At 44.5% G+C, this 26,463-nt stretch overlaps 2 protein-coding genes across 5 annotated transcripts; one reads left to right on the top strand and one right to left on the bottom strand.

The window, feature by feature from the left end:
- Positions 1 to 9,156: 9,156 nt before the first annotated feature.
- Positions 9,157 to 14,985, top strand: naa30 (N-alpha-acetyltransferase 30, NatC catalytic subunit). Its single transcript, XM_082504603.1, has 4 exons — positions 9,157 to 10,443; positions 11,134 to 11,257; positions 11,467 to 11,522; positions 13,307 to 14,985. The coding sequence occupies exons 1-4, from the start codon at positions 9,613 to 9,615 to the stop codon at positions 13,442 to 13,444; spliced, it is 1,149 nt and encodes a 382-aa protein (XP_082360729.1). The 5' UTR covers positions 9,157 to 9,612; the 3' UTR covers positions 13,445 to 14,985.
- Positions 14,986 to 16,970: 1,985 nt separating this feature from the next.
- armh4 (armadillo like helical domain containing 4) lies at positions 16,971 to 26,162 on the bottom strand. Of its 4 annotated transcripts, none has more exons than XM_082504588.1 (8): positions 25,783 to 26,162; positions 23,770 to 24,674; positions 22,145 to 22,516; positions 21,455 to 21,607; positions 21,175 to 21,327; positions 20,964 to 20,995; positions 20,370 to 20,519; positions 16,971 to 20,255 (listed from the first exon to the last, which is right to left on the bottom strand). In XM_082504588.1, the coding sequence occupies exons 2-8, from the start codon at positions 24,650 to 24,652 to the stop codon at positions 20,181 to 20,183; spliced, it is 1,818 nt and encodes a 605-aa protein (XP_082360714.1). In that variant the 5' UTR covers positions 24,653 to 24,674; positions 25,783 to 26,162; the 3' UTR covers positions 16,971 to 20,180. The 4 variants fall into 4 exon arrangements, with proteins under 4 accessions (XP_082360714.1, XP_082360717.1, XP_082360715.1 ...); XM_082504591.1 differs by having other exon boundaries at positions 20,385 to 20,519; XM_082504589.1 differs by having other exon boundaries at positions 23,770 to 24,671.
- Between the last annotated feature and the right edge of the window lie 301 nt (positions 26,163 to 26,463).

The raw sequence follows: 26,463 nt of genomic DNA, 5'->3' as shown, positions 1-26,463 counted from the left end.
ATGCGAGTGATGGGAAAAATGAATTTCCTTTCACCGCTGACTACCGCACTTTTCTATTTTTTAAATTTTTTTTGCATCGGGCATGCTGGCTCGACACTGTTTCACACAGAGACAGGCCAGCCAAACCTTCTGCCTGGCTAATCACAGGCCCAATATTTCCATAGCAGGCAATTAGCATCTTGCTTTTATGTGTGAAATGGCTGAGGCGACGAAGGAGTGAGTCGGGGAGAGAGGCACAGTAAAAAACAGAGAAAGAATAAAAGAGCAATTAAGATGTTGGGTGAGCGGAGGACAGAGACAGGCAGTCTGCTGCCGTGTGATTTGAGGCTTGCAGGCCTGGTAATTAGCCCTTCATTGTGAGATAATGGACTTGGCCAATCTTCCCGGTTCCTCGAGCTGCCCGGCTCGACTCGACCCACGGAAGGTCAAAGGGCACAATGTGCAGCTTGGCTCCTATATCTTTGTGTCTAGCCTGTACTTGTGTGTATGTTGTGCGCGTGTGCTACTGGTGCTCGCATCGTCTAAGATGATAAAGTTCAAGCAAGACGAACGAAGCACAAAAGAAAAGTGTTTGCATTCACATAAATTAATAATCTCTCCAAATCTGCAAAGCATTCTGGATAAGCAGCCTTCTGGGGAAAAGTGTGCCAGTGAAAGGCAGGGGCCAGCTTGGAGGCACTGGAGTCATCACTCTCCCAGCCTATCGCGCCTTTCTCCAGCCATCTTTAGAAAAGCGGTAATCTGTGAACCCTGAATCATAAGCTTTGGGTAAATCTATGTAATACGGGTAATTCGATGAAGCAGTATTTTTCCTGGTGAGAGGCAAAATCCTGTTGACTATTCAAGGATTGAATCATCCAACAGTAATGCCATTAGACCAGAGCAGCGGATTCCTCAGAAAATGCTGTTTAATTGCCAGTAACCAGCCATTGTTTGATGATGGGTAAACACTAGCCGGGGGTGTTGGGAGGAAAGGGGGGGCTTTGGGGTTGGTGTGGTGGCGAGGGATGAAGCGTGTGAAAAAGATGGCCCCTTCGCCTTCAGCCAATCGCCACCGAGAGACAGGTTTACTTGGGCCCGATGAAGCCCGGGCTGCAAAAGTGGCAGCGGCACTGGCTTAACTAAAGTCTTCAAGAGTCTAAACGCAGAGTAACCCTTTCCTTTTAATACCGGATTTGCTCAACAATACCATTTAAGGGGGTGTCTATTCAAGACAGACATTTTTTTTTGAGTGGCGAGGTTTTTAAGGATCAGACCTTGCTGCTCACGTTTATTAGCACAGGACTCCGCAGCTCAGGGATTGTTGGTGGTTGTAATCGTCGTTGCGGTTTATCCATGTTTGTGTTTGGCTTTTACGTATATACACCGTGACACTAAGACCCCGTTCTTGCTCGGAAAATCTTTAAGAACAATACCCCTACCTACACCCAGACATTTATCCTAAGCCCCACTTATTCTAGCTTTTTAACAATAAAAACTGATATTAACTGTCCAAGTCAGCATGAACTGATCTAAAGCTACCAGAGTGCTTTTTTTTCCTTCTTTCTTTTACTAGCTAATCCAATTCTCACCACATAGGCACTTTTTTTATGAGAATTTGAACATTTGAGGTGCATTGTTGTCCCTCCCCGCTTTCAGGCCTGTCCTGGAGGAGGCAGATTGGAAGTGAGAGGTGTGGCGGCCCAGGCTCTCCTCCATTGTGAGCTGGTGCCTGGGAGACAAGCAGCACTGCCAGACCAGACACTGATTGGGTTTGACACTGCATCCAGGAGGCAAGAAGAGGCTTTTCTTTTGCTCTTTTTCCCTATAAGTAAAAAAAAAAAGAAACCCCTTTTTGTAAGAAATGCCCCTCCTCTCCTCTTACTCCCCCTGGTTCTGTTGTGCTGCTTGCCCTCCTCCTCAGCCTTTTTCTCTTTTCATTTCTATGACTCCCTCATTTCTTTCTTTTTCTTTTCGTTTTTTTTATTCTCAGATTAAAACCCATGGACTTCTGTTTCTTTTGTCTTTCTCTTTTATGTTCCTCTCACTTGGTCGTTGACCAGTAAATTGGATACTCTGCATCACAACATCACAGAATTACTTTTGTCCTTCATCCCCAAAGCAGACGAAACAGTAATTGTAAGTGCAAACAAGGAGGGCACCGTGCCACAAACTGAGCCCAGTAGTACGTCCTTGGGTGGACTCTTTGACATCTAAGCTTTCCTAATCGCCATGCCTCAGGCTATGATCGCACTGTGCTCAACACTGGGCCTTTACACAGGATTTATCCTTTGACTTATTTAGCTCGGGATACTTTTTTTATTCGCAGAGGACCCAAATGATATATTGCACCTGGGATTTATGTCCAGCGATTTAATTTGGAATCAATAGCTTTGACATTTTGGAAGCCAGCTTAGCTCAGAAAAAAGACTGGAAATGTGTATTAATCTGACAGCATGTGTAGACATTTTGGGATTTGTTACCATTAAGTTGCTGAACATTGTACTGTTAATTTAAAGTTAAGGCATTGTTATAAGACACAGCTGATCATCACTTTATGCTGTATTTGTTCCATCTGTAGAAAAACTGAAGCATAGAAATGACCTGTTGAGGTACTAACAGCGCAGAAAATTTTTTAGACTGAAGTTTTTGTGCAGATTTAAGAAATAAGATGTAAGTACCAGTAAAAGACATTCATGACGCACTTCAATCGCTACTCTGACGTCATATGAACGACAGCATGATGTTCATTTTGTATATTACGATCTCCGTGAGTCTCCAGAAGGGCAACAATAATAAACTTTCACTGTGATCAAGAAGCGGCTAATATATGAGCATGCTGTCAGATTAGATCCATCCCATGCTGGAGATCTGGTTTCAAAAAGCGGCAATCAGGATGGGGCAAACCACGTGACCTGGCTATGCCCACTGTTTATATACACTCTGTGGATTTAATACATTACTGACTGAGCTTTATAAGTGTGTTAATATGAATGTTATGTTCATCTGGAGCCTGGCTGGCTGTTTACCTATGATTCCAGTCTGTGTCCCAAGCTAAGCATGAAAGTGAGCAAAAAAGTAATAAAAACAACAGATAGAGAATAGTCCCAGCTCTGAGGATTATGGGTAACGTAACTAAAATATTGCCACATAAATGCCAAGAGCATTAAAATAGGAAACTGTGAAAAGGTGGGCTTTTCTTAGAATTGATTAATCTTCCACGCAGATCACCAAAAGAGAGCGCACTATCTCGATCCGCTTAATAGAGCCACTAATGACGGGCTCCATTAGTTTAATATATGCTTTTATCACTGTGTCCTTAGATGACTGTAGCATTTCATTAGACATGTCTGCCTCATATCTCACTTTGCACCCAGAGGAAATTGTGAAGGGATTAATTTTATGACGGACCCCCTGCCTCTTCCTCCCTCCCTTCCTCCTTCCCTTCACTCCATCACTTCTTCCCTCCCACCCTCCTCTCCTTTCCTTAGCTCCCAGCCACAGCCAGGGGACCCAGGAGGAATAGTGTCTTTGTCGCCCTGCCGTTTTCCAGAGTTGAGGAACAAGAGGAGTTTAATCCTTATTGTCCAGGAGACTGCAGAGGGTGAAGGGGGGGTCCTCCGGCTGTAAAATGATCCAACCGGCCTCAGCTAATCCCCTCCTAACCCCCACTCCCGGGCCTGACCCCCCTCCTGGCCTTAATTCACCCCCCTATATCTACCAGGGTATCACACTATAAATGCACAGATCCATGCATATAAAACTGGGATTGATTCACTTGAAGGAAATCAAACAAACATCAGGTAAATGAGGACAGAATTAATTTTTTAAACCAGTGTTGGGATCTTCCCGACCAATGGAGGTGATGTTCACGGGGACACAGCTCCCCCCACGCATTTTTGCACATTAATATAAGCGAATTGCAGATTTGTTTGAAATGGCAAGAAGCCCTGCTTCGTGATTAGAACTTTACAACGTGACAAATGTGAATATGCACATGCTGCCAGTGACAGAAAACAAACAAACATCCTGTCATCATTAGCGTGATGAGGAGTGATGTGAGTCGATGCGTCTCACAGTGTGATATATGTGTGCGTGTGGGACGTGTAGGCTGGCGAGAAAGAAAACACTTTTATTGTTCCTCTTATTAACTGAAGGATTATTCGAGATCAGACGGGACGGGGCTGGACATCTAGTTGACGTTAAGTCTTTCTCTAACAAGACGGGTGCTCTCCACTCCGCACAAATCTTCTCCTTTCATTTTTCCTACCTTGCGCAGACACCTCCCTCCCTCCCTCCTTCTTCTCCATCTCTCTCCTGTCCCGTCTTTATTTCTCTTCTGTTTCTCTCTCTCCCCTCCTTTCTTTCCTTTTCTGCACTCCTCCCTGAGTGACAGCTCAATACCCAGCTCTCCCAGGCTTATCTAGCCTCAGCAGATGGTTGACTTGGATCACTGTTCATACGCCACGATCTGGGCTGGTGATAAAGACTGTTACAGAGGGAATATATGCTATCTCTGTCAGGCTCGCTCTTTCTTCCTTTTACTTCTCCTCTTGATCTGCGCTGTCATTCTCCCCCTCTCCATCCAATTCTTTTTAGCTTGTTTGCTCTGCGCTCCTTCGATTTCTACCTGGACTCTTCCCACTCATCTCCTTGTCGTGTCCTCCACCTTTCTCAGCTGTCCTCTTTGTCCCGCTCCCCCTTCAATCTACCCCTCTGTGACTCCTCATCTCTCTCCCATCCCTCAATCTCTGTGCATTGAATCTGGTGCTGCGTGATTGTCTCTGCTTCCCTGCTGGGCTGGCGCCTGTCTAAAGGGCCCCAGGACCCTCACACACTGAGGGGCTCCAGCCATGCCAGAGATCCCTCTCCTCTCGTTTCTCCTCTCCTTCCCTTTCAAAAAAGTCGAATGGTGTCTTTCTTTTACTTTTGCAATGTATGAGTTGCATACAGCATGTGTGAGTTTCAAACAGTGTGCCAAAAAGAACAGTTAGTAAACAGGTGAGATGAAAGCGCAGCAGTCTATACTCACATCCACACTGCTGTCTTTATGCGTTTAATTTATGTGATCACTTCACTCGGGCCACTGATGTACACTTCAAAGGCTGCTGCTGCCCATTTTATGTATGCTTCACTTGCTTGGTTTGGTCATTTGATGTCCTCCTCACATATTTTTCTTCTAATTCCACGCAAGCCAAAGGAGCAGGGTATAGCTGGCACTGCTGGGGGGAAAAAAGGGTTGGGGGTGGGGGGCACATGGTGGCGGGCAGTGATATGAATGAGAACATACAACAGACTGGCGAGGACATCATTTGCACGCGCCATACATTGGACCAACTCTGTGATGAATGCCGGCGTGGCACACGCGTAGAAATGATGCTGAAATTCATATAAACAAGAACGGTGATGCTGCCGTGGGTACATATGGAGCCCACCGTCCCGTGTGAGGTGGAAAACCTCCCCTCCTTGCGATTTACTAGTGGCTCGCCTGCTCTCCAATACTCCAGACAATTCAAGGCCATCTTAATCTGAACGGTGGAATCTGGCAACCACTCCTGAGCACCTGCATCCGTCCAGCCTGACCCGCTTTTGTTCTGGTCCGACCCCCTAACTTTAGCCCCTAATTAACCCAACAGAAACTAATTAAATACAGCTCTAGTGGACCAGACGCCAGACAAAAAGAGAAGGGAAAAAAAATCGAAGGAGGAGGAGAAGAAGAAGAAGGAGGACACAGGGAAGTGAGCAGAGTGAGGGGAGCAAGCCAATGTGACAGGCAGGAGCATGAGAGAGGAAGAGAGGAGGGGGTCCAAAGTTTGGCCTCAAGCCCCTGAGAGCGGTTCAGACAGACAGGAAGACAGGCGGAGAGATTTGAAAGAGGAGGGAATTCGGGTTTCAGTGTCAACCCTGAGTTGTCTTTACCGTGTTCTCGCTCTACGCTGATCTCCATACTGACCTTATGCTTCTTTTACATGCTGTCATTTTTTTCTCCAGATATTTTGGGTTCTTCCTCATAGATTAGCACGTCTGCCAACTGCTGTAATCACAAGCGCACCAGTCACATGACGCAACTGACACCCTGGAGATATTTGGAATAGGGGAGAGCCACGGAAAGACAAGAGCAGCGTGCAATGAAAGCAAGGCAAGGAGGGAAGAAAGGTGGCGGTGGCTGCGGCGGTTGTGGTGGTGGTGCGGGGAGAAGGTGTGGGACAGGCTTGTGAGAAAGAAGATAGGCCTATAAAAATATGGGTTCAAACCAGCCAAATGTCTCTGGCAGAGACGCTGCTGCTCCTCGTCCCAGCCACGGCTCGCCTAAGTGATAGAGAAAGTAATTAAGAGAAGCCTGTTCAAGTAGATAGGCCTGCAAAGGAGATTTGAAGAGGGGAACTGATTGTGCATGTCTGATTCCAGCTCTTCAGAGAGTTCTCAGCCCCAAGGCTTAGCTTTAAAAGAGACGTCTCTCTCTCTCCCTCCTATCTCGGCCTCTTTCTCTGTAATGTATATTTATACGTAAAATATGACTCCCTTTCAAAACTCGCGTATGTTCATGGCAGCTGTGTAGGACGGACAACGACTGAAAGATCAATCCGTGTTAGCATGAAAGAGCAAAGTCAGGCTCTCTAGCATCTAGCGCTCCCACTTAGACCTTTTGTGTCATGGTCTGGTTGTGGCAGGCCGACTGGACTCAACTGTGTCTTTGTGAGAAAGCGATCCACTTCAGAGTACCTGGAGCTACAGCTGGAGGGCGCTACAGAGCGATACTGCTAGACGATTTTCAAATCCTTGCCTCGTTTTGGTAAAACTGTCCACAGTTTGAGCAAATATTAGTCGGGCACGTCTTTGTGAACAAAATGTGCAGTATAGTTTAAATTGTGTTCTGTGGCCACAGGTGCAAGCCAATAATTTTAATTTTGGAAAACATATTTATGGAAGTTGAGAGGAACAAGAGTAAGGATATATGGATGCAGAGGAAAGACACCTATATGTGTCTTGTGGAAACTATTTAGTCATCAACACAGAAGCTGAATTTTGATGCGTGATTTAAAGGGTTTTTGGAAAGGTACGGCAGGTCACAGTGTTTTTGCTGCAGATTTGAATTCATTTGAAATTCCCTCCACTTAAGATGAGTATAAATGTTGCAAGAAATCTGCCAGAAAAACGGAGAAAAAGCTGGAGTATCTGTCAAGGTCTACCCTGAGGTAAGGAAGAGACGTAGAGCAAGAAGAAACATCCAAAATGTTGACCATCGATTACAGAAAAAGCAGGACTTTAACCCTGGAGAAACCATGGGGTCAAATTTGACCCCATGGTTTCCCTAGAAAACCATTGGGGTCGGCTCTGACCCCATGGGTTCTCCAGGGTTAAGGAAAAGAAAGCAAACTTTCGTGCTGGCAGGCAAGACAAATATGATGCTGAAGATGGAGCTGCCAGGCAGAAGGAAAAGAGGAAGACCACAGAGGAGGCTCATGGATGTAGTGAAGGAAGACATGCAGAGGGTTGGTGTTACAGAGGAGTGTGGTAGGGATATGGTGAGTTGGAGGAAGATGATCTGCTGTGGCGACCCCTAAAAAGTAGCAGCCAAAGGATGAAGATGTAACACATACACTGATGGTTGATTTCACCCATTTTGTCTGTTTTGAGATTAAAAGACACATCTCATTTATCTTGTTAAAGAACACCTTGTGAAAAGGATAAGCTTTATGTCTTTGACAAGAGCTAAGCATTACAGTTTTTACAGCTCTTAGAATGAACTCACCCAAAACCTTTGATTCAAATAAATAAGTCATCACCACCAAAAACAACCTTACAGATAAGGGGAGTCAACATATATAAATATTTGGTCAGAATCTGTGTGGATACTAGAAATGCATAATTTATCTTCTCGTTTCCTGAAGTTCTTGTCCTATGAATTCCTGCTGACACTGAATAATTAGAGCACTGTACTGCTATTTTAAAAATATCAAAGTTAATACTCTGTAATGTCATGCTGATTTCAGGCTTACCTAAATGTGTGTGTTTTGTGAGGGGAAAAGCACGTGGTGACACAAAGATGTGTAACACAGTTACCAGGGCATGAGGAGCATCGATACTCAGAAACAGGTACTGTGGTAATAAAACATGGCCCATTGTGTGCAACAGAATAGTACAGTAACAACATTTTTCAGAATCACTTGACTTCCTGTCGCTACATTTGAGTTTCAGTGACCTCACACTTTGTGTTCACCCTCACAGTGTAACAGGGGAAGGACCCCTGTGCAGTCTTCTGCGTTGTTGTCTTCTCCTTCCTATGCTGGCACACAATCTCTCTCCTCTCGCTCTCCACAGGCAGGCTGCTGCCTCCTGTAAAATTTTTGTTTTTGGTTGTTATTTTCTGGGGGGGGTTCTTGGCACATGATATCACAAACTCTGTTCCAATACTCAAACTCATGACTTGTGCACCTGGCAAATTTTATCTGGAGATTATTCCTCTAATGTGAGCCTAGACTATTTTGATTACAAAGACAAATGTATATAGGTTTTGTGGTTGAGCAGGTGATCCGTATGCCAAAGGCTGCTACTGAGGCTTGCCCCAGACCATTTCCTGCATGTCATTCCCTCCACTCTTTCCATGCTTCTCTGTCAGCTCTCTGTACTTTTGTGTCTAATAAAGGTTAAGGAAAAATGAAACCTTAAAAGGAAATAAACGTAATAAAAGTGAAAGAAGAATATGAATATGTTCCTTAGTAGACTAAGGGAAATGGTTAAATGTAAATATAAACAGAAAACAAATTATTTTGTATTATTATCATGTTGAGTGTAATATGAACCGCTGCAGAGTTGTGGTTTTCCTGCTTCACAGCATCCTGGGAATGATGAATTAACAGCAACCTACAGTATGCTTCTGGAAAGGACAGTAGGCCATGATTGGATACTACTGGACATACACGCACAAACTTGCACCATCTTTGCAGGATGAAGCGACAAACTGGTCGAATGGCGACATCTTGTGGAGAAAATGCAGTGTTGCTGTTGTTGCGCTTACAAAACTATTCCATATGCTAAAGCTTCGGTTTGGCGCCCTCTGCTGGTAAGGAATGATATGTTCTTGGGTTTAACGGGGCAGCAAAAGGACTTCTTCAGTCACCTTTGACTTATCCAGTGTTGAAGAGGTCTGCATTACCACAATGTTGTGAGTACAGTGTGGCAATGCAGGGTACGACACAAACATATGTATTATTTAAAGCAGACAGAACATAAAGGCGAACAGAAGGAGGTAAATATCAATATTGACTGGTTAGATAAATTTGACAAACAATATAAAAAGTTTCACAAGGATGACCAAAAAGAGGCTCGGGGGGCAGGGGGCAATGGAAGTGGGGAAAAACCGTACAACAGCCATGCTTTACACTACTGTCGTAAAACGTGTATGAATGCCGTTGCAATGGCGTTTGCTGCGACGGCACTTTGCGGCAGCAGGGAAATCGAGGAGAAAGCAGCGACAACCATCGCCAGCGGAAACGTTATCGCCCCAGAAAACCCTGGATTTATGCAATATTCGATGAACTAGCTCGTACATTGGTTGTATATGCCTTCGCCTTGTGGATGAAATTGTGTTCAACGTTTTCCAAGTGTCAATCACCACCTTAATGCAGTGGGATGGCCACAGTGCCGCCTGGGCCTAGTAGCGCACTGCCTGCATCCCCGGCTGAAATTCCTCTTTTCCCCGCGGCTGGGAGCGCGGAACCGGCGGTGGAAGACGGCGTGCCGGCGTGCCACGGGGAGCAGTGTGTGCCTGCCGGTACAGGGACGAAGTCTCAGTCGGTAAACGAAGTCAAAAGGTCGGTCAAGAAGAAGCAGAAAAACATGCTAGCGCGAGCTAGCCCGGCGGCGCTTCACCTCAAAATGCAAGCCCGAGAGCAGCAGCAGTTGAACGGCTTGGCAAGCCCCTCAGAGGACCCTGACAGTCACCAGCACGTAGGAAACCGGCCTGACAATCCCAGATCGTCCGTAGACAACTGTGACAACAGCATTGGCAGCAACGAGGAGGCTCCTGCCGCTAGGAACAATAGTGAGCACTGCCAACACGAAGGCCACAGCCCCTGTTCCAAAAACGGCAGTCACTCTCCTCATGGTAACAATAGCGTGAACGGGATGCCGGGTTTCACTACAGCTGAGGCGGCCTGCGAAGCGGGAAAAGAGTTGGACCACACGCCGCCCTCTAGACCTTCGAGTGACGAGCAGCCGGACGCTGCTGGGCCCGGCGGTGAGGAGAGCCAGGCTGACCTGCAGCAGCCGCCGGCCGAGGAGCTCGCCCGGCTCGACTTGAGCGATTCCCCCGGGGATAACCACGGCATCCGCTATGTCCGCTACGAGTCTGAACTTCAGATGCCGTGGATCATGAGACTGATCACCAAGGACTTATCTGAGCCTTATTCAATTTACACGTACAGGTACTTCATCCACAACTGGCCGCAGCTCTGCTTTCTGGTAAGTAGTAGATTGAACGCACCGCTCACAGTTATGAAGTCTGACTGGTTACTCTGAGTTGCAGGAGCATTATAGGAGTTGGGTGTGACAGCTTTGTTTTTCACATCCAAGCCTGTCACAGCTGACCTCCACTGAAGCTAAAGCACACACATGTCAATAACATTTCAGATCATAAGCTTTGTTTCTATTTTACTGCTGGCAGGCAGTAAACAACCTGTCTTCTGCTGTTACAGATCCAACATTGATTCAGTTTTTTAGGTTATTAATGAATCAAGAAATGTGCCAGCCCACTCATATGTACAGATTTGTAACATAAAGCAATTATAAAATCCTAATCGTCAGTATTAGCAGAGAGTAATGTGCCTTAGGTTTCCTTCTGCATGTGCTGTGTCATGGTAGAATTTTCTGCTTTGAAAACACTGGCCTGCCTTCTTTTCATTCTGTGGCCATCAAGGTCCAAAACATCCCATTTCCAGTTTTGGCTGGATCACCACATGTGACAGAAGAGGAAGTGCTATTTAAAAAAAAAAAAAGAAAAAAAAAGGTCAGAGGTCAGCACGTGGAGCCAGCTGAACTGGCAGGATGACAGGAACTTCAGAGGAACGGTTGCTAGGCTGTCAGTGGCCACCCCAGTGGACACTCGTAACCACTGAGCGTGTATTTTTTGCTCTGTGTGTGCATTTCTCGCAGGCCATGGTGGAGCAGGAGTGTGTCGGAGCCATTGTATGTAAGCTTGACATGCATAAGAAGATGTTTCGTCGAGGCTACATTGCCATGCTGGCCGTGGATTCGAAACACAGAAGGAAAAGCATCGGTGAGATCTCGGCGCTCCTCTTCAGAATATTCAGTCTCTCCCTTCACCGTCTTCTCTGCTGTCCCGGGCAACCAAATCTCTTTATGCAAATGCACCGTTTAGATAGACTCTGCACTCAGAGTGATGAGTAACATTATACTTTAATATATTGGAGATGGAGGCCATACATGGGTTTAGCTTCTTACTTAGAGTCCACTGTTTTGTTTCAGGTACTAATCTGGTGAAAAAGGCCATCTATGCCATGGTGGAGGGCGACTGCGACGAGGTAAGCGAGCTAGACCCAGTGGCGCTGTTTATGAACCAAACTTTAACACATTTGCACACATTACATAAGAGCCGTTATTCAAGCCAGAGTGCCAGCATATTCAGTCATACTGTGAAAATATGCATCCTACATAAAATCAATAGTATAAGCACATGTTACACTGTTGGCATTCCATTCTAAGTTGTAGGTTTTCTGAAAGGAACACAAACCGAAAGAGAGAACATTTATAGCTGTTTAAAGCCGTTTTTATTTCAAGGTCCAGTTCTCCTGGGCTGTCCTTCACTTATCTAAACTAGCTGGTAACCTTGATCCTCTACCATAAACTATTTCATATGCTCTGCCTCTCCCTGAAAAGCCAAACATGCACGCTGCTTCCTTTGCAGACTTTGAATTCCTCTAGAAGATGAAACGTGATACAGCGTTACGATTTCTTCAGTCTCTTTGCTGGTTGAGACCAAAGAGCTGACACTCTGATACAACCCAGCAATATCCAGTGCTTTGAATGTGTACACACAAACGGTACATGTTTTTATAGGATATGTTTTTACTTATTTAAAAAAAGAAAAAGAACAAGCAAATGTGTGGGTGGGTCTTTAGTGTCCTGTGCTCGTGCTTTCTATCCAAATATCTTCTCTTATAAAAGCAGTGATTTGCAATAGCAACTTAAATATTGCACCTACAGCTTGTTAGCTACCAAGATATAACACACAAGTAAGGTAGGTTTAGAGTTTGAGTATTTATTGGTCACAGTTGCAGTTGAAGGTTTCTAAGGTGAGGAAACGCTGTCACTATATACTGTACAAGTGCATATTGATGTCTAAAGTGTTTGCTGTCCCCTGAAAATATTTCAGCTGTTAATTTCATTTCATTTGTATAACGTTAAATCACAGCAAGAGTCACCTCAGAGACCCCGCGATAATGCAGAAAATACTCCAACAGCCTCTTATGAGCAAGCACTTGGTGACAGTGGGAAAGAAAAACTCCCCTTTAACAGGAAGAAACCCTAACTATATATGCTTTATCAAGAAGGAAATGTTAAACTTAAAAGTAGAGACTGTCTCCTGAATCCAAATTGGGAGCTGGTTTCACAGAAGAGGGGCTGAGAGCTGAAGGCTCTGCCTCCCATTCTACTTTTAAATATTTTAAATATCCTAGGAACCACAAGTAAGCCTGAGAGCGAAGTGAAGTGCTCTGTTGAGAGTCTTTAAGATAAGATGGGGCCTGATTTTTCAAGACCTTGTATGTGAGGAGATGGATTTGAAATTTAATTCTGGATTTGACAGGGGCCCAATAAAGAGAAGCCAATATGGGAGAAAAATGCTCTTTGCAATGTTTATAGGAGTCTTATCCTGTGGATTTGCTGGACCTCCACTGTCTTGGACTGGGCTGTTTCTCAAATTAGTAGCAGATGTACCAGCTTTTCATCTGTTCTGGTTAGAGTGGCTAATATTGAGGACCACCACAGTGGTGACTGAACAGCCCTCCTGTCTAGAAAAGGCCTGGAGCTAGCAGGTTAGGAGCAAGGGAGTGAGGTTTGTTTAACAGAAAATCAGTCTCGAATGGCTGAAAAATGGGGACAAGTAAAGGCAGTGTATGGTGAAAAAGAGAGGAAATTTATGTTGATCCCATGATGGCAAACGAGTTCATTTTCAGTATTGTTAACTTTTTTTTTTTTTATTCTTCAGGTAAAGAGTTCAAGTCCAAACAATCACGAACGACCAAATAACGAGTACAGGCTCCAAAATTCAGTCAGCTCACTCACGCACTCATTTGTGTGTTCCCAGGTTGTTTTGGAGACTGAGATCACCAACAAATCAGCCCTGAAGCTCTACGAAAACTTGGGTTTTGTCAGAGACAAGCGGCTCTTCAGATACTACCTGAACGGAGTGGACGCGCTGCGGCTCAAACTGTGGCTCCGCTAGCAGAAAACAGAAGGGATGGGAGGAGGACGGGACAGCAGGTGCTGTTCACCTCGAACACTTATCAGCTTGACGGCCTCAGCTCTGCCCTGGTCATTTCACTCTTATAGTCACACATACAGACACCCACACACACTTACACATATACCTGTGTCCAAGGAGTATGCACATAAGTATGCATAAAACAAGCAGACACACCCTCCTTTTATCCTTGACCTCTGAACAAGCGTTTAGGCAGAAATGGACTGAAATCCCACCAGGTGTTACACGACGGGGGGGTCTCCCGCTGCCTTCTGTGACAAGGGCGGGGCGAGTGAGGGTGACCTCATTGAATGGGGGACATTGCAACCTTGGAAGCTCGGGGGCGCCTGTTCGACCAGGTGTGAGGCAGCTCAAGTGAGGATGTGCATCCAGACTCCACCCCCTACAAAAAAATAACAAAACAAAAAGGACAAGGCACCACACCAAAATCCTGCAGAACCTGGGACAAAGCAGACTTTTAAAAAACACAAGGAAAAAACTTTAAAAAAAAAAAAAAATCATCACCACATGAAACAAGGAAGTGGAGCGGTAAACACAGACTGGGAAGATATTTGTGGAGTTCATTTTTGTTTTGTTTTCTCTTTTTTAACCTTATATGTTGGGCAGGGGGACAGAAAAAGCTATAGTTTGTGTGTTTGTACCGCCTGGTGTTTTTCAGAAAGCAAGTGGCTTTTGTTTTTTGTTTTTGTCATTTGCCGTTGGTTTCACTGTGAGCGAGTGAAGAACACGTTTGTATGACTGCGCGTGCTTGGTATGTTTTTGTCTCCCCATCCTGTCCAGCAGGTGCAGCACCCCCTCCCCCGTTGCTGCTGCTGCTGCCGCTGCTTCCATCACCTGCCTCAGCCCCCAGGACTGAAGCCTGTAAAGATATGCATGCTTTTTGTTTCAATGTGAGTGCGGGAATAAGAGCTTGTCGACTAACTCAGACTGAGGCCAATCCCCAACTCCCTCTCCAAGAAGCCCATCCTGTGTTTGTGTACGCATGTTGGCGCAGAGCAGCTGATTGGAACAAATCACTCCATTAGCACCTCAAGCTTTGCCCGACTCGTGGACCGTTTTAAGCTTCGGTGTCTTCATCGTCAAACCTAGACAGGACGTGGGTGAGGAGTTTTTTTCCTGTTTGCTTGTTTTTTTGCAGATCATAACTTATTTTTTCTCCCCAAATGCACTGACAGCTACTGGAAAATCCCCCCCCTCTCAAAACAAAAAGGAGAATACAGCATGTTTAAAAGAGACTCCTCACCAATGATGGTGTGGTCCGACCTCTCCTCTCCTACTAATTTGCAATATTAGCCTGAATCTCCTCGTCGTGAGTGCCACTCAAACCTATCAGCGCCGACAGCCGCGGCCACAGCGATCTGCCCGCTGAGTGGGCAAACCTCTGCAGCCGCTTCCGGTCCACCAAAGCGCGAGATCCGAGACAAAGTGTTACGTATGCTGGATTCCTGGATGAGTGTGCTGTGTGCGTGCAATTTAAATTAAAAAAAAAAAAAAAAAAAAAAGCGAAAAATTGAGAAGTATTCTTACCAGATTATATTTTATTCTTTTGTTCACTTTAACTTTGTTTCCATTTGTCTACTTGACACCTGTATAACCTCATGCCGCTCTCAAGCGGCCGAGTCCACAATGCACTTCCCGGGCGCGTTAACCCGACGCACCGCCAACCTCGCTATAACATTCTAAGATCTCCTTTCCTGCGAACGGATGCGCCCGGGCAGTCCGACGACACACTAAAGCGGCAAAGAAAGCTCGCTTGAACAAAGGTCAGATGCACTTCTTTGGAAATTTGCTGCAGTGTGTATGCGTGAGTATGAATGTGTGTCTCCTGCTGTTTTTGACAATGGTATGGATCATGTTCTGTTAGACCTTTACATCTCTACTTTCAGAGTCCCCCACCCCACCCTGTCCCTGCCCCGTACAGGAAAATCGAGCCTCTAAAAGGTGCTGCCATTTTGTTCTGGCCTTATAAGGACAACAAGAACTCCTTGTTAGATACAGGAAGGAACAAAAAAAAGTGGACCTTTATTTTTCAGGAGTAGGGTTAGTGCTTGGTGTTGTAGCGAAGGCAGAAAGACGGATTGCAGTGGTTGTTGATGGGCGAAAAAACCTCTTTTTTTCACAGGTTGCAAATGCAAGAACAAATTATGCAATTGGGCATCTGTGTGCTTTTTCTCCACAATATTGAAAGTAGAAAGCACCACAGCGGGCTGCCATGTGGCACTATTTCAATTCTTTCTTTCTTTTAAAATCTGCTGCACCAGAACAGACACATGCTTTCAGCAAACATTCACAGGGAGTTTTAATGTATTAGGGTTTATTCCCCCTTTTTCAACCACTGAGCTGAGCTGGTACACCCCCAGGAGCCGAGGACTGGAAGGGAGAGTAGATGTTTACAGAGTCGCCACCCACATAATGGTCTGTCTATGTAAGTTTGTGTCTGTATGCATTTGGAACAATGGACAACTTTTGTTTTTTCAGATTTGTATACGAGTGTTCTTTACGTTGAATATATTGAAAGCATGTTTTTTTTTTGTTTTTTGGTCATCTGTTGGGTTTGGGGCGAATTGTGTTGATTTATCAGATTTGATTTTTATCTTTAATTTCTGTGCTACTTTAACCCCATCCAGAGATGATGTGAAAGTACAAAAACAATCTATAGATCCCCGAACGCCAACTATTACCTTTGCTGCTCATCAGACACTGTTTAGATTTTTATCAAACTACTTGTGGTTTACTCTGGAGGTCCCACCCATCTTCCTCATTCAAACAGAGGTGTTTTCAGTTTTGAAGGAACTGGGTCTCTTTGCCTCAGTCATGCCAAACTGTCGCGGTTCCATTAGGGTATATATGGGCATTACAGCCTGCCACAGTGGCTGTGTTCAGATCACGCTCACAGACCGAAGGGCTTCGTCATCAATAATCAGTTTGGAGCTGTGCCTTGTGGCGTTGCATCCATTACCCAGTTTTCTCTCAGAGACTCAGTTTTGCCCTGAAATGACATCAGAAACAGTTGTTTTTTTTCCCCCTCCCCTCATCCTGATCATCCACTGTGCTGTCATGACCTCGGGTGACTGAAATCCTAAATTTATAACCCTTAATTTCTCAGTTGATGTAAGTTCATTGATCAGATAATTATTATTAGCATTTGTTTTGGCAGTCGATGTGTGACACAAAACCACACAAGCGAGCAGCTGGTCCACAGGGGCTTTCTGCAGCCTTTCTACCATCTACGAAGTGTGAAAAGAGGAGAGCAAAAGTTTTGTTTTCCTTTTCTTTGCATGTCTGTTTTTCTCTGTTCCTCTTCCTGTCCCCTCTTGATTTATTTTTGATCCGGAAATGTCCAATAGCTTTTATTTAATGTGGGAAAAGAACACAGAAATAAATTATTAGATTTTTTTTCTTTTCTTTTTTTAATGCTGTAAAACTGGGTTGTCTTGTCTGCTGTCTGAAGCGGCTGTATCTGTGTGTCAAAAAAAAGAAGTCACAATCAGACATCAAAAAGAGCTGTTTATTTGATCACATCCACATCAAGAGGGGGGAAAAGAGTCTACCATTTTACATCACACATACCCTAAAACAGTATTATATTGTATAAACAGGCATTTGTTCATTAAGCATGTCAGATGGTTCATGAAGTTACAGAAAATGTTTTTTTTTTCCCAAACAAAAGACACTTTATTAACATTGGGATAACAAATGTGCATCAAATACCTAGAACTGCTTTGTGCCTCTTTTCTGTCTGGACTGCAGCAGAGAAGTTTCTTGAATTTATCTTTCAAAAACGAGATTTTAAACTTAACCTGACTTCTGCTCATTTTATCCAAGCAAGGTACAATTCTGGTTCGAGAGCGTCCGACAAAACCCTTCACGTCAGCAGCAGATCAGCACACACGGAAATATGAATCTGCTTTCTTGTCTCGTGTTTGTGCTCTTCCAGCCAATAGGAACACTTAATTTATGGGAAATCTCTGCAGCAAGTCGGCGTATGTATCGACTGAAGCTCAGTCATGCACTTAGGGACAAAAATGGAGTTGTAAGTGGCAGTGAGTTCATATCGCATTATGCTACATACTTTTATAGGATGGTGGTATTTTGCACGTGTTTCTCACAGTAACTAATATGAACAGATGCCTTTCAATAAAACGTTTGCATTTGCACAAATTTCACACTTTAAACCAAGCAAATGTGACAGGTTCTATCGGGAATAGTTTGACATTTTGGGAGAAAATGCTTATTTACTTCCTTAACCTTCTAAGACCCAAACTCTTCCACAGCATGCATCTTTAATTCCTCTTTGATATTTGGGCATATCGGGGCCCGATGAATGTAAAAACAAAGAAATACCAGATTTTTTTTTTGTGGGGGGGGGGGGGGGGTTACCTGATTTTTGTTTCTAAGAAAAATGAGGGCCACAAATGAGGATATTCATTTAAAATTTCGACAGAACAGTAGCAGTATAATGTCCTCGTAAGTGGATATCAGGCCCTTGTAGAGCAAAATTGAGTATTTGGGTCTAAATAACCAAAAATGTGATGTCCACATATGTGGATGCCAGGTCCTAGGAGGTTAAGAAGAGTTGGAAAAGAGTTTAATACTACTATGATGTCTGTCAAGTGTGTGTGAAGATAATATAGATGGTAGAGACTTCTAGTACTTTGCAAAGCTCTTGAGCTGCGCTTCATTTCTTTGTCTGGCTGCTTGGAAATAAATACAGACAGACTTTATTTTTTTAGAGGTGTAACTTCAAAAGTTCTCCAGGCTTTTCTTTGGCATGAAATTGGCTGCTTTTTCACTTAATTTCAGTCCAGTCCTTCTACCTGACCATTTTCAGAGGAATGTTCATTTTGTAATACTGACCTATGAATCATTCAAGAATAAAAAAGGCACCTAACTCAAGAGATTAACCAGTGTAATAGACAACTTGGTGAAGAACCAATTTAAATTGTACCTTTAGGCAGTTTGTTAATAGCAGCCTGTCACTTGATTTGTTTCCATTTCCAGTTTGACAGATATGAAACCGTATTTTTAGACCAACAAGGTGACTCCTAAAGAGCTATTAGCAAAAAATACTGGCATGTCTTGGCATGGTGTTCAGTGTGGCCTTAAAATATTTGAGGAAAAAAGAAGTGGCAGACGTAAAACTACAGCAGATGAACAGTATTTGAAAGTCCTGTCCTTAAGAAATTGGAAAAATCCAGCAAAGACCTGGCCCTTCAGTTGATCCGTCTTCACTGAAGCCTCATCAGAAATGATCTTAGTGCTCTCTGTAGCTATCGAGAAGCTATTTTTAAGGAAGGGGGGAAATGGAGAAAAGACCGAGGTATGCAAGAGCTGGACTGAAAATCATTGGCAAGAGGTCTTACGGAGTGATGAATGAAAATCTTCAGATTTTGGTTAATTATCAATAAATACCATGGAGGTCAGAAGAAAGATGCAAAAATAAGTGTCCAACAATCACTTAACTGCGTTCTGTCATGGTTTGAGGCAGCGTTTCAGCCAGTAGTTTTGGGGATCTTGTCAAAATTGATGGAATGCCAAAGTACTGTCAGAGCCACAGCTTAATTATTATTTTTTTTTAGCAATGCAGTAAAAGCATACCTGACAGAGTAATACTATCAGTTGTGGATTGGGCTTCTCACAGCCTGGACGTCAACATTATTGAAGCAGCATTATTGAACAGAACAAAAGGCAGCCAACATCCAAAGAAGAGTGTTGAATGTCCTTCAAGAAGCCTGGAGAACTGTTCCTGAAAACTTAAATAACAAGAAAGCTGCTTAAGAGAGTTCAAGCTGTTTGCAGCTTTAAATAAAACACTACCTGTTTACCAAATTAATTGCAAAATAGTAAGAAATGCAGGGCGTATCAAGACTTTTGCACAGTCCTGTAGCTTTTTTTTAGCTCAGTAGCTTTTAGCTTACCTTTGCCTGAAGCTTGCCTAACTCTGTCTGATGGTTAGAAAATAATTAAGAGGACACTAATACTTTAAATTTCTTCTATTGTTTTTTTTAAAGATTGATTTCGTAGTGAGTTCTGGAAATGTTAGCCAACATGTTTGTTATCGTTGGACCAAGCTAGGCTAGCTGTTAGTTTCAGTTTACAGACAGATATGCTTCCAGTGATCTAATCCAGCTTCCTGTAAATTAGCAGTTTTCCCAAAATTATTGAAGTCTAGGAATACATAAGACTTTATTTACACTAACACAACTGACCCCCAGTCAGCTACATGTACTACATGTAATGTATTTACATTATTTGTGTCACGTCACTTTTCATTCAATGTATAACTTGACGGAAAACATGCTGGCTTTCACATCCCCCCCTTTTAATTTGCCAGCAACACTTCCATCCTACGAATACCGCTCCCTCAATGCATTATTATTTTTATTTATTTAGTTATTTTTGTTGTCAAAAAAGGTGGAAAACACCAATCCTACCACACTCTTAGACTCAGCAGCATCTGACAACATTTAGACAAGTGCTCAGATAATTTCAGAAAGGGAGGTGGGTGCCTGGTTGACCTGTGCGCCACCTATGCAAATACTGCCCTATGCTCAGTCCCTTTCAGTGGATCAGAGGAGTCATACCCAAACAGCCCCAGGGTAAGTGGAGATGCAGTAGCGATGGGGGTGTTTGCTAAACATCCAGTTTAGGAGCAATAGCGGCTGGTCACCAACAAAAGAGGCCCAAAAGGTTCTCATCAGAATTCGTCCTCAGAGCTGTCGGCCAGCAGCATGGCTTGGTCCTGACGGCTGGTGCCGGGTTCTCGGGGTTGCTGGAGAGGGAAAAATCATTTTAAGGTTGAGCTTATGCATTTAAGATCCACAGAGACCTGCTCCATGTGACTGGTCAACAATAACGAGTGAAAACAAGAAAGTAAGTTATTGACCTCCTGCTGTCTGACCTTCCTCCTCTGGTGTTTAAAGCTGTTCCTCCTCTTGCGGTGAATCATCCTGATGCTGTAGAGGGCGCCAACAATTAGCAGGGCCCCTGTGATACCGATACCCACAGGGGCCAACATCCCGGACACGTAACCCGCCTGTAGAGGGTGATGGCATAGAGGTCAAACCCAAACCTATCCATCCATCATCTTTCACCATCTTCCACTTATCCGGGGCTGGTTCATGGGGGCAGCATTCTCAGCAGAGAAGGCCAGACCTCCCTCTCCCCAGCCGCCACCTCCCGCTTATCCACCCCCAACCCTATACAGATTAGCTAACATACTGTAGTTGATTATGAAAAATGACCTAAGCATTCTTTATTAAGTATACCTGGCACGAATCTATATTTTGATCGTCATCAAACTATTTTAACTGTGCAACCCACTGAAAACTATGAACATGTAACAAATATTTACACTATGCACCTTAAAGAAAACCCTGGCAGCTCAAAAGAAAAAGATATATCAGTGAGTCATCCGTCGCCTCAAGGCAAGGTAAAAGAAAAATTGACCTTTTTTACAGACAGCAGAGGGTAGGCTTACCTTTTCTCTGATTAGCTCCACCCAGCTACGCACTGGGAGAAAAGAGACATTCGTTTATCAGAGCAACAGATCTGAAAATTGATAAGCTGAAAATTTCTTTATTTTTGTAGGTCTTTTATAAGAGGGCAACACATGTTTGCAGAAGTGCTAATACTAAAAGTTATGTCCCACTGCTGATTAAAAATATGGGTTAGAAATTGTGTTCTCATACTCAGCCCCTGGTTGCGTTGAACCCAGACGGGAGGTGGTGGGATGAGACTGTATGGAGGCTGCGTCGAGGATGTTTTAGATGTTTCTGTTTGGTCTTCTTCACTGTCTTCTTCCACCGATTCCTCAGAGTTCTCAAAGTCATCTTCCAGGTCCTCTGTGGAGAATAATGAAAAATCATCCAGGAGCGTTGGAGGATGTACAGAGGGACACGTGTTATGACTGAACATGAACATTTTCGCAAATGGAGTGGCTTGTAGGTGGCATTTAAAAAACTGTCCTACCCTCAGAGTCCATCTCCTCTGATGTGGATTTGTGTGCTGGCTGATGGGTTGTCATGGTTACCATTGTCATTGCTTGCTGGAAAGATGAGAGGGAGGGGCCGGCCGAGGACACGTTGTCTTCCAGGTTTAGTGTCCTCGCAGAGACTACGTTTGCTAAATGAAAAACAGAATAAGAGGACAGCAGGAGCAGTGTGAGCACAGCTGTACGTGTTTGCAAGAGCGCAACTTCAAAAGCCATGCACAGTATACAATACTGCTGTCTCTGCAGCTGTTGGGTCAATTCATGCCACAATGAAGTGGTAGTGATGAAAGATTCAACCACTTTGTCAGTGTCAGACGGAGTCTGGCAAGAAGCAAACTTAGAAAAGGTAAATGTAAACGTGAAACCTACCAATAAAGGCCAAAAAACTTCACCTCCACCCACCGAGGCGACTTCACACAGAGAAAATGTTCAGTGTTGTTGAACAGTTAAAATTTCTGATCCCTATTATAGTTCTACTTTGGCACCACCGTGAAATACTTTTAATTTGTAGGAAATTGACTAAATCTTGAAAAAAAACTGAATGGCAATGTTGATTTTATTTATATGACACATTTACACATTACACACAGACTATATGTATGATTTTATATCATGATTCCATATGATCTAATATCCACATTCGGGTCGTGCCACATCATCTGTCTCACCTTTCACCGAATGGTCGTCCGGCTCAGTTCTGACTTGCTGCTGAGAAGCAGATGGACCCGAGGAACTGAATGGCTCTAGGAGCTCGCTGCCAGATGTCTGCCAAGGTGACGTCCAGTCTGGAATAAGGACGGGTGAGGCATGTGATGGACCGTCTCTGTCACTCTCTACGGTGACCAGCTGGTCCAGACCTGCCTCTGACCGAGGAAGCCCTCTGGGCCGGCTGCTGCCTGACACGTGGGTGACCGCTGCTGCTGCCGCCGTCGCACTCTCAGATGTGATGTCTTCAAAAGGCTCAAAGATGAGAGGGAGAGCCTCCGATGACATTGTGGCCTCTGTGGATTCATCCTGGGGCATTGGGAGGGCAGTTTCCGCTGCAGGTGGTGCCAAGACAAGCTCAGAGTCACATGGAAAATCACTGTGTGTAGCATCACAATCTAATTGAAACGTTTCCGATCAGCTGGCTTTTATTTATTGACTGAACGAAGACAAATGACGATGAGACAGGCGTCTCGCTGTCTCTCTACACACATTTCAGCTGACTGCTAAAATTAAAAATGTATGTTTTCTACAGAGAAGCAGCAGCTGTATTCAGCACATACTGTAGCTTATGTAGTATTTATGACAGAAAGCGGCCCTTTGAAACAGCTTCTTTGCTCACACAGCTTTCTCATTATAAACTGCTTCAAAACAATGCAGCAAAGGCACAATGAAAAGAAGATGGTTTGGAAAAAAATGTTCTTTTGAGATAAGAGGCTAGCACACAGGAAGGGGGGCTGTCACAAGAGAAACTGTTACTACCTTTAGTCCAAAGCATTCTGAAGGAGGTGGAAAAATGCTTCTGAACGCTGCAATCCTTTTACATAAGACTATTTTGGGAGTTGAGTTTCCTTTGCCATTGGGAGAAAGTCTCATCAAACAGACAATCCTCACATGGACGCACACTGGCTCAGACAGACGTCTTTAATCCAATTCCCTGTCCTGACTCACTGAATAATAACCAGCTTGGCCCTTTCACAATAGCCTGAATGGAGAGTATGAAGGGTGAGAAGGAGTGAGAGGACATTCGGGGCTAAACATATATATACATATATATTTATATATATGTATATATATATATATAGAGAGAGAGAGAGAGAGAGAGAGGAGGGGGCTGACTCCTCCACGGAGCTGTATAACGTACCTTGCCACCAGCCTTTTCCAGGCTTGTGTGTGTGTGTGTTCTTTTTTTTCAGACTCGAGTCAAGAATAGAAAGTAATTAGACTGCCATGGGTCCCAGCTGGGGTTCAAAGTGGAGTCTGCAAAAGGAGGCGCCTTCTTTGCCAATCATCAAAGGCAAAATCCGCTGCTGGATATGCCATTCCTATTTCTGCCATACTTTTTAATGAAGCCCTATGAAACCCTGCGAAATCTAGCAAGCTGGAATGTTGTTGGAACGAATTCTTACTGGGGTGACGATTACTGTGGAGCAATACCTCGCACACTTTGAAGGCATACTGTGACTTTTTAGTGTGCACATGTGCAACTGATGAACAATCAGGGAGTAGAGGGAGTGCCACCCCAATAAAATGAAACTGTGCATGCCTATTTTATGCTAACATTAATTGCATAACTGTCCTGCCTTACCTCCGCCGAGTCTTGCTGCTTCAGTCCACAGACTTTCCGGGCCATCCTCTCTGGGTATCAGGCTTGGTCCGATTTCAGGTAAAAATGGGTCTGGTAGTGAGGACATAGTTGTGCTGTCATGGCCCCAAATTCCCAAAGGTGAAGAGGTCTGATGGGTAAAAACATGAGGGGTGGGACTGTGGGAGGTCTGGGTCCAGAGGGAAACAGAAGGATTTGGAGGTTCTGGCAAACTTCTTTCTGTGTCTTTATCCCAGTGAGAATCAAAGCTTTTTGTCCCATATGCTCCAGCGGGGTTACTCTTTTGGCTGTACGAAGTCTGCAGGTGTGATGGTGCTGAAGTGGAGGTCAGTAATCTACTTGGAGTCCGTTTTCGGGTACTGGTGTCCATTTCCGACTGCTCTGTCCCACCTGTTGGAATTAAATGCTCACCGTGAACTGGTGCATCCTCCTTTTTGCTCTCTGAATCCACAGACTCTGACTGCTTTTCAGAGTCTCTCATCTCAGATGTGCTCCCGATCTTCTCTATCTCGGCGCTTTGGCTCCATGCCTCTCCACCAGCCTCACTCAGCCTAGATCTTCCATCAAGACTGTCCCCATTTTCTGTCTGCGTCACTGCATCAGTCCCCCTGGGTCGTTCATGTGGGCCAGTCCCTCCTCCTCCACCTACATTCACTGTCAGGTCACTCTCATGTCTGGAATCTGATGGTGTAGGTTTTAAATCTGTAGCATGTGTTGACCCGGTGGTTGTTATCGAGCTGGCACACAGTCCTTCACAGGAGCCGGCGTGCGTAGGGCTGAAGTGTGGGAGATTTAACGGGGCTCCGTAGACACAGAGACACGTCCCAGTCAGTAGGAGGTGATGGAGCATCCCAAGCATCAGCATCTCTGGCTCTTCTCAGTGCCTGCTGACAGTGAACAGAAATGACACATGCTAACAGGCTTAACAGAGGTGTAACCAATCCCTACCTACAACTTCTACGCCTTGTCTCCCAGCTGACATATACAGACATGGACAAAGCAACGGTGGCGGTGCTTGAGAATGGAGACGGACACCCAGCAGGGCCAAGTTAGAAAGTTTTTCAACTATAGATTAAAGGGTCAGAATGCAAACTGTGTTTAATTTGAGATCGCCATTGATAACCACAGAGAAGAGGATTAACAGAGCATTTCTGCCTCCCTCTGCTTTGATGTTGCGGCTTGCATTTTTTTTCTTTTCTTAATGCGGATGAAATTCCCTTTCATCTCTGACTCTTTTGTTCGTTTTTGTATAAACAGAAGGAGCTGCTCAGTGGGAGAGAGAAGCAGAGAGAGAAAGAGAGGGAACCTGACACAGCAATCCTCAGCACCCCTCCACACTTCACCTATAAATAGCACCAGGTTTTCTATCCTCTAGGATCCTCTTCAGATGGCTCCATGAAGAATTTGTACATTTCCACTCAACTGCATCCAGCTCAAAACAGAGCGTTCCTCAGAAAGGATGTGTGTGTGCTCACGGTCCAATTGCACACTGGATTTAAAGACATTTAAAGAAAATCACGTACCATGTTTGCTGCTTCATTTGATGTGATAACAAAGGCCAACTAATGATCAATCACTGCTGTCAAAATGAGAGAGATGGCTAGTGCATGCAGGGTTGACACCCTTCTTATTGCCTGAGTCAGACGAGCGTCTGAGTGAAATTCTTTCAGCAGTGATGATGCACAGAACTGCATGTTACAGGATAAACCACTATCCTGCCTTCCACGGAATCAATACAGTTGATACACTCAGCCGGTACGCTCATGCAGTCCCCCACATGACAACACGATCACCCGAGAATTTGGGTTGTAAACAAAATTCACACTGCGGTGTTGAATCATACTTCTCGAGTCTGCACAGAAAGGAGCGATGCACAGGCTCACGGGCACCGATGCATTCCCCCAAGGCGCATCACCCATCACATTCGGGTGTCGAAAGCGAGATTTTGCATTAGGCAAGAATTAAAGTCGCGCAGAGCTAAAAATAGAGTGTTACCTTGTGGAGTTCATGACGGGTTTCTTTGCTCGGAGGACGCGGAGCTTCTCTCGCAGTGCGCGAAGAAAAACGAGAGTCGGACACGCACACAAATTCAGCGCTGTGGAAGGCAAGATGTTGGAGAGGCTTGTTGTTGTGCAGCTCAGCGTCACTGACTCAAAGTCAGCCTACGTACCTCCGCCTGCTTCTGAAGTGCTGCCACCAAATGCTCCAAAGCTGCAAGATTTATCATGAACTGACAGCCAGTGCTCTGATTCAAATGTTCAGATGCTTCTGTCACTTCTTTCTTTTTTTTCTGTTTCGTCTCTAATGCAGACTTGTGCAGTTGTTCCCAAAGGGTCACTTCATGCTGGTGGTGGTGCTGAATAGACAGCTCCCCCCACTTAAAACTGCTCGGCTGCTCCTCTGTGTGAAAAGAGGAGAGTGGACAAGTTCTCGAGTTCTTAATAAAAATATTTATGAATTCACTTTAATTGTCACAGAAGCCAGATGCATTGGGCTACATTAGATTAAAAGCAGCACTTATGGGCCTGTACTTATGGGGTGGTCCATTTTTTTGGCGCAGCGTGTTTAGAAAAAATGCGTCTCAGCTGTTCCGATACTCCTGACATATAAGTTGATCACTAAAGGTTTTTCTCTTAGTAGAAGAAGATATCCTTATTGTGATCATTTGAGATGTTC

The sequence above is a fragment of the Aulonocara stuartgranti genome (assembly GCF_965226115.1).
Source record: "Aulonocara stuartgranti genome assembly, chromosome: 15".
Taxonomy (NCBI): Eukaryota; Metazoa; Chordata; class Actinopteri; order Cichliformes; family Cichlidae; genus Aulonocara; species Aulonocara stuartgranti.
Note: the sequence above shows the minus strand (reverse complement) of the source record. Positions and strands in the feature narration are given on the sequence as shown.

Excerpts from the sequence above, each read along its gene's own strand:
- naa30 (XM_082504603.1), top strand. The coding sequence starts at position 9,613 with ATGGCCACAGTGCCGCCTGGGCCTAGTAGCGCACTGCCTGCATCCCCG. Across the intron at positions 10,444-11,133 it reads GGCCGCAGCTCTGCTTTCTG|GCCATGGTGGAGCAGGAGTG; the intron begins GTAAGTAGTAGA and ends CATTTCTCGCAG. Across the intron at positions 11,258-11,466 it reads ACACAGAAGGAAAAGCATCG|GTACTAATCTGGTGAAAAAG; the intron begins GTGAGATCTCGG and ends GTTTTGTTTCAG.
- armh4 (XM_082504588.1), bottom strand. The coding sequence starts at position 24,652 with ATGCTGATGCTTGGGATGCTCCATCACCTCCTACTGACTGGGACGTGT. Across the intron at positions 22,517-23,769 it reads AGCAGCAAGACTCGGCGGAG|CGGAAACTGCCCTCCCAATG; the intron begins GTAAGGCAGGAC and ends CACCACCTGCAG. Across the intron at positions 20,256-20,369 it reads GGAAGGTCAGACAGCAGGAG|CAACCCCGAGAACCCGGCAC; the intron begins GTCAATAACTTA and ends TTCCCTCTCCAG.